Source organism: Palaemon carinicauda, chromosome 41 (assembly GCF_036898095.1).
Source record: "Palaemon carinicauda isolate YSFRI2023 chromosome 41, ASM3689809v2, whole genome shotgun sequence".
NCBI classification, from domain to species: Eukaryota; Metazoa; Arthropoda; class Malacostraca; order Decapoda; family Palaemonidae; genus Palaemon; species Palaemon carinicauda.
Window position 1 is genome coordinate 48888614 of NC_090765.1, and position 15914 is coordinate 48904527.

Below are 15914 nucleotides of genomic sequence, written 5' to 3' on the forward strand. Positions count from 1 at the left end.
CACACTCCCACAAATTGCCTCTGTATCTTTGAGTATGGTACATTTATTTAACTTTAATATAGTAAATTAGGTTATACAGTATACTGTTGTAATTAAATGTAGTTCAGTTGCAACTATTGGGTAATTCTATCAAGTTTTCATACTCTTATCAGTTTGCTTCTATTGAGTGGCATACTGTACATATTTGTGCATTGAGTAATATAGCTTTAAGTAAGCTTAGCTGACAGTCCTTTTAAAACTGCACTTCCTCCAATGTTTTTACCTTGCATTCATAGTAGTGGTAGGTTCAAGTACCTCTTGAAGGAGATTTTAAGATTGCAGATAAGATTGCAGATAAAACCAGTGGTATGTTTCATCTGAAGTACAGTATCTTGGTTTTCTAAAGTGTTCAAGTTTGGTATTAAGTAACAGTTAACAGTTGGGTTGATTTTTATAGCACTTATGTATGAAAGGTAAAGTATGTTAACTCATATTTTACTGTAAATGAATGGAAATAGTGAAGGTATTATAAATAATAGTTTTCAATAAAATTAGTTGTCTGAAAATAAAGTCTACTAATCTTTTTATGCTAAATTAAGCCATATCGATTAGTAACACAATATTAATTGTGAGATTAAAGATCTTTCATACAGAGTGCGTAGCGCGTTTATTTCGTCGATGGTAGATTAAGAGGATATAGCATGTTATGTAAAATGAAGAGGCCATTCATGATGAATTTTTGTCTACAGGGGAATGACCTTTGAATGAAATATGTTTCCTTTCTACCCAAAGTTTTTTTTTTTTTTCAAATGTTAGGCTAACATTACATACAGTATATCATTTTATTGTAGTAGGTCTATTGTATTTTTAAAGATATCCATAGGCAAATCAAAACTGAATTAGACAATATATTTTAATCCATTGTAATAGGTAAATCAAAACTGAACTAGACGATATACAGTAACTTAATCCATTGAGTCACTAAGGTGACTCTACAGTCTCAAGTTTACCATCTTGTTTTGTACCCTACAATTCTTGCAGATGTAATATTGAATCACTCTGGAAATACCATAGGCAGCTTTAATGCTGCACTTCATATGGGGTTGATATTCTTTTTATCTGTTTTCCAAAGCTTTACTTATACAAAATATTTAACCTAATTTATTTTCAGTGTCATATTGTGTTGTCAAGTTTCTTTACCTTCGCCCAGTCATGTTGATGATTTGATTAGTCTGACCCTGCATTTGCCAATTATTCCTGATCTTTTTACAGGTGTGTGATGACCTTTTCATCTATCATGTTCTTCATTCTATTGCTACGGCATTGTCTAGATTTGACAGTCGTCAATTTCAGTGAAGCCATTGAAATTGTACACACACAAACTTGACTTTCCATTAGCAGGTGTTAAGTAACAGACATACCCGTGAAAGCTGGAAATCTGCGAATAGTTAATGCAGCTTTATATAACTAGGAAAAAACTTTCAATGTATTTCAGCCTTTAGAGGCCAGGCAAAAGTAATAGTATTTGTAGTTATGTAGGGTCAAATACAAGAAAGCATTCTCAGTTATATAATGCTCAATAGAAAAGACAAAAATTCATTACTACACAGGGCGTGTAAATTCACCTTTACTGTATATCAGATTCAACTTTCTCCCACCTGTTAATCAGTTCATTAATACTCCTCTTTACGTTTTTTTGACATACAGTGCAGTACGTCGCTCTTATATATTACTGGTAAATGAAAAAATAAAATCCAATTTAAGGTGTTCTACTTTTATCTCTTATCTCATGAAATAATAATCAAGTACTGTACATCACAAGGAAGCTTGTTATTGTAAGTACTTTTAATTTTTTTTTTTTTTTTTAAATTGTAGCTGGTTTTAAATACTTTTTCATGTTCATTATGGGAATAGTAAATGTAGAAGTCACTTTATAGTCCCAAATCTGGCCTACATTTAAAATCAACTTGGGAATTAATGACCTATGGCTGGGTGTTACTATACAGTGTTACTTAGGAGATCTCTCTACTTATGTATGTATGTGTTGATTAGACATGTTGAAATTGAAGTAGTTAAAGAATTAAGTAATTAGGGTAAAAAATAATATATGCAAAAATGTGGAGTTACATGCTAATATGTTTTTCTAATATATATTTATGATAAATGTCAGTTTTATTTAACTTAATTGATCAGATGCATTTCAAGGTAAACTACTCATTAACTATTGTCTAGAGATCTGGTTTTTCACTCATGAGTGATTTCATTTCTGATATCCATGGATAATATTTTGATAACCTCTCCTTTTACCCTTCTGCATTATATCAGGTTTGGACTTTGAATACAGGATTATCTTTTCCAGATAAGAAGCTGTGAGAGATGCCTTAGCAAATCTGACAAAACCATTGAGCTGCTTTGGCTCTTCTTGACACTTTGCCACTACCTTTTGCTGTATGTCACCCATTATTTTCATCATCTCATCATGGACCACGCTTCTGAAGAGTGAGTTGAAACAATTGTTCATTTGAGATATTTTGGTGGGTCTAAACTTTAGTGAAACTCTCAGCTCTGTTTTACAGCTGATGATCTTCAAGATGATTTTATTACTATGCTTGCTATAAAATTGTTTCCTATGAATTTTATATTTTAAGATAAAATGTTATTAATTCAGAAGTGCTAACTCATATGACTTCCGAATGAAAATATATTAGAAATGTCCTCTTGTTCATGTATCTCCCTCCGTGGGGTTGCTATACCCTTACTGATCTACCTTATATTAAAAACACAGTGCAGGATGATTTCTGAGTAAATAGAACAACAAAAAACTTGATTCAGACGATTTTATTTGTGCATTATTTTCACATGTATTTGTAAAATGTATTTGTTCCTACGCGGATCCAAACTCTCATCCTATAATATGAGTATGCCTTCAGCATAGCTGAAACTCTGCTGTTAGAATTTATAACGAGGTGTCGGTAGTTATTGGTGGTTGGTGGGAAACCCCTCCCCCAGAACACTTAGTGACCACTTTGATTTCAGCTGCCAGAGAGCACAGATGTTCTTCTGGCACCATCAATGGGCAGTTTTAATCATTTGTTTTTTATTTTAGATAATTGTTGGCATTTTTTTCAGTCCGAGGAATATTAATGAAGAAGGTTATACAGTTTTCCCGATAACCGTAGCTGACTTTCTTGTACCTATCTGAGGAGTATGGCTGGTGTATCTGGATTGTATAGGGTTAGGAATGACAGTGAGAATCGGTGTGAGAAATGAATTAGCAGCTAGAGTAGATATGAATGTGATGATGTGGTATGGACATGTTGAGAGGATGGAAAATGGTCATCTGCTGAATTAGGTTATGAATGCGAGAGTTGATGAGAAGCACAAGAGGAAGGCCGAGGTTTGAGTGGATAGATGGAGTGAGGAAATCCCTAAGTGACAGGAGGCTAGATGTGAGCGAGGCAAAAGTGTGTGCTACCAATAGAAATGAATGGCAAGGGATTGTAATGTTGTTCCGGTAGGCCCTGCTGCTACCTCGAGGTAATGGCAGTATGGAAGTCAGCATATGAAGCTTCATTTGTGGTTGAAAATGGGCAAGGGTGCGCTGTGACACCCTAACAGTACCAACCAAACTCGGCTGACTCCCTTGTCATACAAAACATAATGATGAGAAAAAATCCCCTTTTGTTTCTTTTTAGATGTTGGCTAACTCCCAAAATTGGGGAAGTGTCATGGTAGATGGATGGATGGGTGTGTTGCTGCTGAGTTGAAGTGGAGGGTCACTGCCCTTCTTATGGTGTCTTCCTGTGTTCGGCATGTGCTAGAGACATATCTCCTGGTGGTGGTGTCTCTTCATAGAATTCCTAGGATTTCTTCCCTTGGAGTGCTGTCGTTGTCTGTCAGGAAGCCACCCAAATACTTCTCTTTACTTGTTGGTAGTCATTATGGAAGGCCTCCAGCCTTATTTGCCCTGTTTTAGACGGATAAGTCCTCAAGATGGATGAGTGGGAGTAATGTTCATGGGACTCCTACTGTTTCTCCTTTGTAGAGAGAGTTTTACCTGTCAGCATGCCCTCTCCTACTGGGGTGCACTGATCTGTACACGTGCCCACTAGCATTTCTGTGTGACCGGCAACTAGGGCTATTTTGTATTCAACCTCTTACTTGTTCACATGCGCAAACTAGCGTACTACTATACAAATCACTAACTGCAAGCTCTGACCTCGGCTCTCGCCTTCACCGGAAAAGATGCAAATGCTGGAACACGCTTCTTTCCCTAGCCGTATGCGCTTACCTGTTAGAAAAATCCACCTGCTTGCGAGGAATTCCTCATGCTTATAAATGCAACCCAAGGACAACACAATCCACAGGTTCTTCAGGAGTGAAACTGGAAGCCTGACATTACAGGTCTTCGACCAGTGGCCCAAGGCTCGCGTTTGATCAAACGGCACTTACAAAACAGCCAAGGAAGAGAGCCTCTTGGTCATGGCCGCCACTTCATTAGAATATAGCCTATCTAGGTTCTGTATTAGAACAAGGAAGGAGAAAGCCGAAACTTGATGATTCATGGATCGTTCCGATTCCCTTCTACTAATTTTTGGAGACTAGTCGAGTGATGGTCTAGTTACAGAATTCGAGGAGATACTAGGGAGGGGTGAATAAGCAATAGGCGTATTAATACAGTAACCGTTTGAAGGTCAAATTGAATATCAGTTCACAACAAAATCAGAATTATAATAATATGGATTATTCTGACTCCCTTGTACCATTTTAGGAGACTAATTGAGCAACGTTGATGTAACAACTCAGGAAAAAGGGCTTGCTCAAGTGAAAGCAGAAATCCTAGAATCTGAAGCAACCTTATTAAAATTCCTCATCTTTATCAAGGACATGAATGGCTAATGGGAAGTATCCAGGGTTGTTCTTGTCAAGATGTTCAAGACCTCCATTGACCGCTTATTTGGGTCTTTGCAAGGCTCAAGACGAACCTTGGAACTGGCTCTCAAAGCAAATGAGAAGGCAAATGCACAAGCTTTTGGGTAAAGTAATTTTCTCAAAGCAGGCAGTTTTAACAATTCTGCCACAAGTGTACTCAAGGCAGAAGAGATTTTATGGATTGTTGGAAGTGAGTCCTGCTCAGCTTATTGATGCCATAGTTACAACCCTGATTCCAGGGACATCGGTGGAAAGACACGGGTCGGAGCCTGCCATCATCCCAGCTTCCAAGTCTGCCTTGATGGAAGCTGCTTCCATGGTGAGCTTCCAGGTGACGCCGTGGCCTGACCTTGGGTTGAATGTTGTAGCATGCTTTACCTCTTCATGGGAAAGTTCAAAGCTGGAGAACAAAAAGGATTTTACTGCCACGGGGTAGACTAGGCAAGTGACTAGGAAACGGAATATTTTTTCCTGTGTCGCTAGTCATTCTGAAGTATAGAAGATCTCCATGGTTTAAGTTCAGGAGTTCGTGGCCAGAACATCGAATCCAGGCGGTCATGAATCCAATGCTTCATCTTTTTTGTACAAGGCGACTAGTGGGGACCATAATGACTTGACTTCCTCTTCGGGGGAATGGGGGGAGAGGTGAGCACTATGACCCTTCCTTTTGTACAGAAGAAATATGGGAAAAGAATACAGTAATACCTCTAGATACGAAATTAAATTATTTTGGAGTGGCTTTCGTACAGTATTGTTTTTTTTTTTTATGTGTCACGATTTACATATAAATCGGCTAATTCGTACTAAGACCTACAAAAAACACCATTTTAAATTTTTATACTGTACAACCACAATGAAATACAACCAAATACTGTACTTTTGAATTATTCAATACCTAACCTAACTGTTAATACCTGTAAATGAAGTAATTATTAGAAAATAATGCAGTAATAAGTGAAATACTGTACTGAAAATGTGGAACCTTACCTTTTGAGTGAGGCGATGTCCAAAAGTGAAAGGGGTGTCAGAAGAGGAGGACAATTTGATGGCAGAAAACATTTAACATTTAACTTTACAAAAAATTTAGAACATTTTTTTCTTGCCTTTTTCAATTTTTTTTTTTTATTTTTTACTTTACGTTTTCTACTTTCTAAATTTCATCAATTTCTTCATCACTTCCACTAATAGCCTAATTAAAGAATAGTCATTAAAAGAAGTTTTTGACTGCTTTTTAAAATGTTACTAAAATAAGTCAGGCAAACGTCATTACACTGTGCAAGAACACGACCTGTGCAAACCTTTTCAGGGCGCGTGTTTTCTATAAAAGCTGTTATCATAGGGTCGTCCTCTTCTTTGCCACTAGAAAACTGTTCTTGAATGACGTTCACTTGCATGGCATCCAACTCCTTCAGGTCGTCTGTCGTAAGCTCCTCTTGGTGCTCCTCAAGAAGTTCATTAATGTTGTTCTCATCGACGATCAGCCCCATGGACCTTTCAAATGTAACAATCTCCTCAACCTCACATTGCAGAGAGGAAATATCAGGAAGAGGGAGTTCCCCAGATAGTATGCTGAGTGTAACCCTATTTGTATTAGCCATTAATGGGAGATCCTCTGTCATTCCCAGAGATATTCTCTCAACATTGTTTGTAGATGATCTCTCCTTATCATTTGCTTAAGCTAGAATGTTGATGGTTGAGTGAAAATTACAACTCTCAATTGACAAAATAATTAAATTGGCTGATATGAATTAATTCAAGTTTACGACAAGCAAAACTGTTTTTGTTCATTAGTGTCGTATTCAGGGAGTACATCCAGACCCAGATACAGTAATGCCCCGCAACTCAAAAGTAATTAGTTCTAGAGTGGTTTTCGTAAAGTAATTTTTTCGTGTTGAGTCACATTTCACATGCAAATTGCCTAATTCGTTCCAACCCCTACAAAACACCACATTAGATCTTATAATGAAGCTACAGTATAACCACATTGATATACTGTACAGCCAAATACATATGAGCCATTCAATATTCTTAAACTAACTGTTAATACTTGTAAATTAAGGTATTACAACATCATGTAATAATAAATGGAAAATACTATGCATGCAGTACAATACTGTACATATACAGTGAACCCTCGTTTATCGCGGTAGATAGGTTCCAGTCGCGGCCGCGATAGGTGAAAATCCGCGAAGTAGTGACACCATATTTACCTATTTATTCAACATGTATATTCAGACTTTTAAAACCTTCCCTTGTACGTAGTACTGTTAACAAACTACCCTTTAATGTACAGAACACTTAATGCATGTACTACAGTACCCTAAACTAAAACAGGCACAAATATTAAAGGTGATTTTATATCATGCGTTTCCTAAACACGCTAAAAAGCACGATAAAAAATGGCAACCAATGTTTTGTTTACATTTATCTCTGATCATAATGAAGAAACAAACTGGAGGTAGAGCTTTGCTTATTACCCAGACATATTTCCCATACTTTTCCCTTAGAACTACATCACATCTTCCTACTTTAGATATATATATATATATATATATATATATATATATATATAATATATATATATACAGTATATGTATATATATATATATATATATATATATATATGTGTGTGTGTGTGTATATATATATATATATTTATATGTATACACATATACATACCTACATATATACATAAATACATGCATACATATATATATATATATATATATTACTGTATATATATGGGTTATGGAAAAAATCCGCGAAGTGGTGAATCCGCGATGGTCGAACCGCGAAGTAGCGAGGGTTCACTGTACAAAATATACAGTACCATATCTACTGTACTATTATAGTTACCCCTATTATAGATTACAGCTACATTTTCTATTGTTTAATCCCATTTATTAAACATAAAACTTACTCGCTGGTTATATAAGAATGGCTAAAGTCCCTGACGCCCCGGCAGAACTATTCAAAACTCGCGGCTATCGCAGATATGCCAGGTGTACATTAGTGCCCTGGTGGACTACAGGTAGAACTAATCCATCCACTTCAGATTTTCTCTGCCGGCCATACTGGCCAGAACGTTGAAAATTCACTCGCTATTTACATTCAATTGGACGGTTTATTTGGTGATGTACTCTGTCTTTTTGTTTTTGGCTTTCGCTTTAATTTTTTCTTGAAACCTTTATTATTTTGGAGTTATTTAGTTGTTTTGACCTTTGTTATTGTTTAATTCTCTCTCATCACTTTTCAATATGGCCGACCCCTCCCCTGTATATAGGAAGTGTAGTAAGGGTTGTCACACTCGCCTTCCTAAGGGTTCTGTTGATCTATATACAATTTGTGTTAAATGTAGGGGAAAATCGTGTTTTTTTGGGGATCGGTGTGAAGAATGTTCTTCGTTAACTGAAAGTCAGTGGGTAGCTTATGAGAGTTATACTCAGAAATTAGAGAGAGATAGAATTAGATGTAGTTCTTCCCGTTCTGTGGATATACTGTACCTGTCTGATATCATTAATCCTATTCCTTCTCTCGTAGTGGTAGATCAAGAGCCGAATGAACCTACGATGAGGGAGATGTTGTCCGCGATTCAAGCTCTCGGTGTGAGTGTTGAATCTTTAGCGGCGGATAAAAAGCAAATTATGTCGGAAATTAATTTACTTAAAGGTGGTCGTACTAGTGATCAATCGAGTGTTAAAAGTTCGACAAATGTGTTCAGTGTTGTAGAGGGCGCGCCTGCGCGATCCTGTCGTTCTCCTAGCCTAAGACCTCTGTCAAGCTCCCGGACTCAGGGGAGAAGTTATGTCGAACGGCGAAAGGGAATGAAAGGCTTCATCAATCGCGCAGACGTTCCCTCGAGTGATCCTGCTGCCATAGCTCAGGTCGCTCACCCTCACCATAGAAAAGGTGAGGTTAGTGCTTTGTCCCCTTCTTCAGATGAAGGGTCACGTGACGAGAGGTGGCGTCAAACCTCTTGACCGATTAAGAGGAAAGTTCAGTCAGTGGAACAGCGGCACGTTCCCTCTCCAACAGCCAAGTTGTAGTCATTGGGATACACCTGAGCGTTTTCGGTCCCTTGACGAGTGTTCGCCTGCGAAGCGCTCGAATGTGGGTTCCGATAGAGATAAAGTGATTCATTCAGATGCAGAGTTAATACCTGGTTCGGGCGTGACGATTCATGCTCCGCCTCTCCCTTCGGATTGGGGTTCTTCTCCCGAAAGTGGTGAACGGTTGGATAGCGCTGAAGAGGGCGAATTCGCTGTAGAAAAGGCTGTGCGATTATCGCCTCAAGGTGATCCAAAGTGGTCTATGTTGTTGGACTTGAAACAGCAGGTCTCGTCGATGGTGCAGTCTTATCGACCTGCTGTTGCCAGCGTGGCTGGGCGTCAGTCTTCCGTAGTAGACCCGTTGTCGCACAGCCGACCTGTTGTCTCTGAGGCTGACGTGATATTGCACAGGCGGTCTCCCAGTTTCACTGCTCAGCGGCAGGTTGAAGTAGATTTGTCTCGACAGAGCCCTGTTTGACAACATCTAGCTAAAGTGTATACAGCCGATCGTCACTCCAAGCGTGATGACGCTCGCAAAATAGCGGAGCGAACCGCGAAGCTGCAGGATGGGAGCAGGTGGGAGGCGGAGCGTCAGCGGCAGCAATAAGCAGAACCTAATCGGCAGCGTGACGAAGCTCAGCAGTTAATCGATGAAGCCGCGGAGCATCAGTGGCAGCGGCAGGCTGGCACCAAGCGTCAGCCTGACGACTCACGCCAATCGAGTCATGGAATGGCGGAGCGTCAGCGCGAGCATCGCGTGAGCGCGGCGTGCCAGGACGCGGCGGAGCATCAACGCCAGCTAGATTCTCCCCATAGTAAAACCAATCGTGACAGCAAACGCAAGGCGAGTGGCTGTCAATTGGATGTGAATATGGAACAACGCAAGCGCGCCCATGTCGCCACTGACGCGCCTGCACAGGAAGGTCAATGTTATGATCAAAACACAGCTCCATTCACTGATTTGTTGGAGGAAGATCCGGATGAGGTTCTATCTCGGGAGGAACAATTGGATGATATCTTGGAGGGAGAAGAGGAGAAACCACCTCAACATTTGGTGGACCTCAAGAAGCTAATGCTAGTCTTCACGGAATTATTTCCAGACAATTTTACGCATGTTGCTCCGCGATCTCCTCCTCCTGAATTTACCTTCTGTAAAGCAGCAAAGACATCCTTTTATACAAAAATGGTTCTTTCCCGCTCTTCTAAGAGAGTATTGAAATTAATGGAAGCATGGTTGGATTCAAAGAAAGCTCTGGGCAAGATATGCTTCGCGTTTCCACCAGCCAAGTTAGCTTCCAAGTCGAGCGTTTGGTATGAGACGGGGGAAGTCTTGGGTTTGGGAGTTCCGGCTTCTGCGCAGGGAGACTTCTCAAACCTGGTGGACTCTTCCCGTCGCCTGGCAATGAGGAAGACTAAAGTGTGGTGGTCAGTGTCGGAGTTTGGCCATCTCTTGAAAGGATTGTTCAAGGCTTTTGAGGTGTTTAATTTGCTTGACTGGTCACTGGGAGCCTTAAACAGAAAAGTAACTGAAATGAAGGACACAGATACGAGTAATCTTGACCAGCTTATGTCTTGTATGGACAAGGCAATTAGAGATGGTTCTAACGAGCTGGCTGCTCTGTTTACTGCGGGAGTTGTGAAGAAGAGAGCAACTTTGTGTTCCTTCCTCTCTGGGGGGGTCACTCCATGTCAGAGATCGGAGTTGCTTTTTGCGCCCATGTCTTCAGCTCTTTTTCCACAGGACTTAGCGAAGGAAGTGGCTGCAAATTTGACTCAGAAGGTTACTCATGATTTGGTTGCCAAAACAGCCAGTAAGGTTTTGCCTACGTCCTTTTCTTCTCGTAGAACAAAGGAGGGGACATCATATTCTCATTCTGCTCAGCACTTTCGGGGCAAGCCTGCAGGGAGAAGTAATTTCAAATCGGAGGCAAAGAAGTCCAAGAAAAGAGGAGCCAAGCCCAGTCGAGGCAGGGTCTGACTGCTCTCCCCTTCAAGCAGCAGTGGGAGCCAGGCTAAACTACTACTGGCAGGCCTGGGAGAAGAAGGGAGTGGACCCTTGGTCCGTACGTCTTCTAAAGGAAGGATACAAGATTCCGTTCTTATCAAAACCTCCTTTAGCCGCAGATCCTGTGGATCTTTCGCCCAAGTGCAAGAGAAAACCAAAGAGGCAAGCCATGCAGCTTCAGGTGTCGCTTTTGCTGGAAAAGAGAGCGATAGAGAAGGTGCGGGACTTGGAGTCTCCGGGGTTTTACAACCGCTTGTTCCTAGTCCCCAAGAGTTCAGGGGAATGGAGACCGGTTCTGGATGTAAGCGCGCTCAACTGCTACATCCAGAACTCGAAATTCACCATGGAGACTCAGAAGACCGTACTGGCAGCTGTGAGGAAAGGCGATTGGATGGTATCATTGGACCTCCAGGACGCTTATTTCCATTTTCCGATACATCCAAGCTGCAGGCGTTACCTGAGGTTCGTATACGGGAAGGAAGTCTTCCAGTTTTGAGCCTTATGTTACGGCCTCTGCACAGCTCCTCTGATTTTTACGAAACTAGTGATGAATGTGGCGAATATGCTGCACTCGAGAGGCATCAGAGCCTCCCTGTACTTGGACGATTGGCTTATAAGAGCTCCCTCAGCCGATCGCTGTTTGAAGGACCTTCAGGTGACTTTAGATTTGACAGAAGAATTGGGACTCCTAGTGAGCCCAAAGAAGTCACAGCTGACTCCATCCCAGAAGATCCTTTATTTGGGGATGGAGATTCAGAGTCTGGATTTTCGGGCTTTTCCGTTGCCTGCAAGAGTTCAGTCAGCACTTCCAAGGCTGGAGGCCTTTATGAAGAAGAAAGTCACTTCAGTAAGAGAATGGATGAGTCTTCTGGGAACCCTCTCGTCTCTAAGAGAAGTTTGTATCCCTGGGGAGACTGCACCTACGTCCCCTTCAATTTCACCTCAATGCTCATTGGAAGAGGGGAGACAGTCTTGACAGGGAGAGTATTCCCATTACGAGTACGATCAGAGCACACCTTCGATGGTGGAACAACGCTCACAGACTCAACGAGGGCCTCTCGTTGGAGCAGAGGAACCCAGACCTCGTGTTGTTTTCAGACGCCTCAAATTCGGGGTGGGGAGCAACATTGGGAAAAAGAGAAATCTCGGGTCGTTGGACAAAGGAACAGGAGGCTCTTCATATCAATCAGAAGGAGCTCTTAGCAGTGCACTTAGCCCTCAGAGGATTCGAGGATCTGGTCCTAGACAAGGTAGTTCAAGTCAATGCGGACCGCACCACGGCCCTAGCGTATATAGTATAACAAAGCAGGGGGGGAACCTACTCGAAGTCGCTGTACGAGTTAGCGAGATCTCTTTTCCTTTGGGCGAAGGAAAGGAGGATTCTTTTATTGACACGGTTCATTCAAGGAGTTAAGAATGTGAGTGCGGACAGGCTCAGCAGGGGGGACCAAGTTCTTCCCACAGAGTGGACGCTACATCTGGACGTTTGCAAGAAGCTGTGGCGGTTATGGGGTCGTCCCCTCATAGATCTGTTTGCAACCTCCAAGACAAAGAGACTGGGAACGTACTGCTCTCCAGTTCCGGATCTCGAGGCAGCTCACATAGACGCGTTCCTGTTAGATTGGACACACATGGATGTGTACGCGTTTCCACCATTCAAGATCCTATACAAAGTGGTGCAAAAGTTCGTATCTCACAAGGGGACCAGGATGACCCTAATTGCTCCTTTCTGGCCGTCAAGAGTCTGGTTCACAGAGGTACTGGAGTGGATAGTGCATGTGACGAGAAGCATTCCGTCAAGAGCAGATCTTCTCAGACAGCCCCATTTGGTGCAAGAAATCACCAAAACCTCCGAACTCTACGTCTGACTGCCTTCAAACTATCGACAAACTCGTAAGATCTAAGGATTTTCGAAGGAGGCAGCCAAGGCTATTGCAAGAGCAAGGAGAGCCTCTACCATCAGGGTGTATCAGTCCAAATGGGAGGTATTCAGAGAATGGAGTAGGGCTAACTCGGTGTCTTCGTCCAATACCTCTATAACAAAGATTGCCGATTTCTTTTTAGATCTTAGAAATAAGCGTAACTTCTCTGCCTCGACGATTAAAGGATACAGAAGTATGCTGGCAACTGTTTTCAGACAAATTTGGATCTCTCCAACAATAAAGATTTACAAGACCTTCTTAGGTCTTTTGAAACATCTAAGAGATGTCATCAGGTTTCACCTGCTTGGAATTTGGATGTGGTATTTAGATTCCTTAAGAGTGACAGTTTTGAGCCTCTGCACTCTGCCACTTTTAAAGATATGACTTTGAAGACCCTTTTCTTAGTGAGCTTGGCGACGGCTAAAAGAGTCGGTGAGCTCCATGCTTTCAGCAAGAACATTGGATTCAGAAACGAACGGGAAAGCAATATGTTCCTTGCAGCAGGGTTTTCTGGCCAAGAATGAACTTCCTTCTCGTCCATGGCCTAAGTCTTTTGAAATTACTGATCTCTATGACATAGTGGGCGATGAGATAGAAAAATTACTCTGTCCTGTTAGAGCTCTAAGGGTATATTTGGACAGAACGAAGAGCTTGAGAGGCAGCTCGAAGGCGCTCTGGTGTGCAGTCAAGAAGCCCTCGCATCCTATGTCGAAGAATGCTCTATCCTTTTTTATAAGGCTTTTAATTAGAGAAGCTCATTCACAGTGTGATGAGGCAGATCTTAGACTGCTCAAGGTGAAGGCACACGAAGTAAGAGCAGTGGCTACTTTGGTAGCTTTTAAACAAAATCGTTCTCTGCAAAGCATAATGGATGCGACTTTTTGGAGAAGTAAGTCTGTTTTCGCATCCCATTACTTAAAACATGTCCAGACTCTTTATGAGGACTGCTACACTTTGGGTCCATTCGTTGCTGCGAATGCAGTAGTTGGTGAAGGATCTACCACTACGTTCCCCTAATTCCTAGTACCTTATTCTTTCTCTTGGAACTTTGTTGTTTTTTGGTTGTATGTGGAGATTGGTCGACAGTCTTCCGCAATCTGTTGATTTGGTCAGGTGGTCATTTTTTTTTTTACTGTAAAAATTTTAGAAGACATAATATATATGTTTTCGTGAGAAAAGTTTGTCTATTTTATCGGATTCTTTGAATGTTCCTGTTTTTAAGATTTTAATGATTCTAAGAAGCATAGTTCTCATAGATTAAATTTCAAATTTTATTTATCATAGATTTTTACCTAGATATTTTATCACTTAAATTATATACTGTATATAAAATCCTAGGCATGGGTTACTTATACAAAATATTCATCCCCTATTGTGTATCTACTTTGTTGCGGCCAGTAGGCATTTGCCAATGAAAGAACATATTACAGTATTTTCAGATATTTCCTTATAAATCTACATTTCCATATATCTGCAATATAAATTCAGTTTGAATACAGTGAACCCTCGTTTATCGCGGTAGATAGGTTCCAGACGCGGCCGCGATAGGTGAAAATCCGCGAAGTAGTGACACCATATTTACCTATTTATTCAACATGTATATTCAGACTTTTAAAACCTTCCCCTGTACGTAGTACTACCTTTTAATGTACAGAACACTTAATGCATTTACTACAATACCCTAAACTAAAACAGGCACAAATATTAAAGGTGATTTTATATCATGCATTTCCTAAACATGCTAAAAAGCACGATAAAAAATGGCAACCAATGTTTTGTTTATATTTATCTCTGATCCTAATGAAGAAACAAACTGGAGGTAGAGCTTTGCTTATTACCCAGACATATTTCCCATACTTTTCCCTTAGAACTACATCACATCTTCCTACTTTAGATATATATATATATATATATATATATATATATATATATATATATATATATATATATATATATATATATATATGTGTGTGTGTGTGTGTGTGTCTGTGTGTGTATATATATATATATTTATATGTATACACATATACATATTTACATAAATACATGCATACATATATATATATATATATATATATATATATATATATATATATATATATATATTACTGTATATATATGGGTTATGGAAAAAATCCGCGAAGTGGTGAATCCGCGATGGTCGAACCGCGAAGTAGCGAGGGTTCACTGTACTGTGCTTTTACAAATAATTACACCCTTACTCCTTTTACTATGAACCAAATTTATTTATTTTTCATATTGAAATAATAGAATAGATTTTAGAGATATACAGTAGTACCTTGGGGTATGAGTCATTCGTTCTGGGAGCTCGCTTGCGACATTAAGTGCTAAACGGTTTGTCCCATAAAAAAAATTAAGAAAATTCGCTTGATGCATTCCACATGTTCATAAACACAAATGTACAATAATTTTTAAAGGTTTGTAGCAGTAATTATTGTACAAATTGCAACCCACAAAATCAGAAATGAATATAAAATCAATAATTCACAGTTAGAAATAGAGATGATTGACAAATTAATTCACACTTAACCTCTGAGGAGAGTCATGGCTGGCATGAGGGAGACAAGAGAGGAGGTGAGGGGTTACCGCTTGGAAGGAGAATCTGTGTTTGAGAACTTTGGTAAGATATTGGGAGTTCTTTTGCTTTCATTAATTCCATTCACCAGGTAAATCTTTTAATTTACCTTACTCTTTTTGGACACTTTTTTTTCATCTTTTTACTCTCTTACATTCAATTATTCACAAGGAACCTATTTAGATACTACTGCTTTTGCAGTTTGTTACAATGGCATAAAAGTGAGCCAATACGTTGTCAGTAAACAGATTCTTTTTTTGCCCTGCTGAAGCCTTATCTGGATGGACACGACGTTGACACTGCGAGGGTGATGTGTGTGCACCGCACGAATGTTTTTTGCTCATTGCCTTATACTCTTGTTCGTACTTGTCCATGAGAAATCCTCATGAGACATGAAATTTTTGGTTGCACGCCGATGCAATACTTGTAAC

General features: G+C 40.2%; 1 protein-coding gene across 2 annotated transcripts in view; it reads left to right on the forward strand.

Annotated features, from left to right (window-relative positions):
* LOC137632613 (acyl-CoA:lysophosphatidylglycerol acyltransferase 1-like) overlaps positions 1–15914 on the forward strand; it is a 95898-nt gene that overhangs the window by 35611 nt on the left and 44373 nt on the right. For both annotated transcript variants that reach the window (XM_068364663.1, XM_068364662.1), the window contains exon 2: positions 2339–2478. In XM_068364663.1, coding sequence (XP_068220764.1) covers positions 2459–2478 — 20 coding nt within the window. In that variant the 5' untranslated portion in view covers positions 2339–2458. The remainder of the gene's footprint in view (positions 1–2338; positions 2479–15914) is intronic.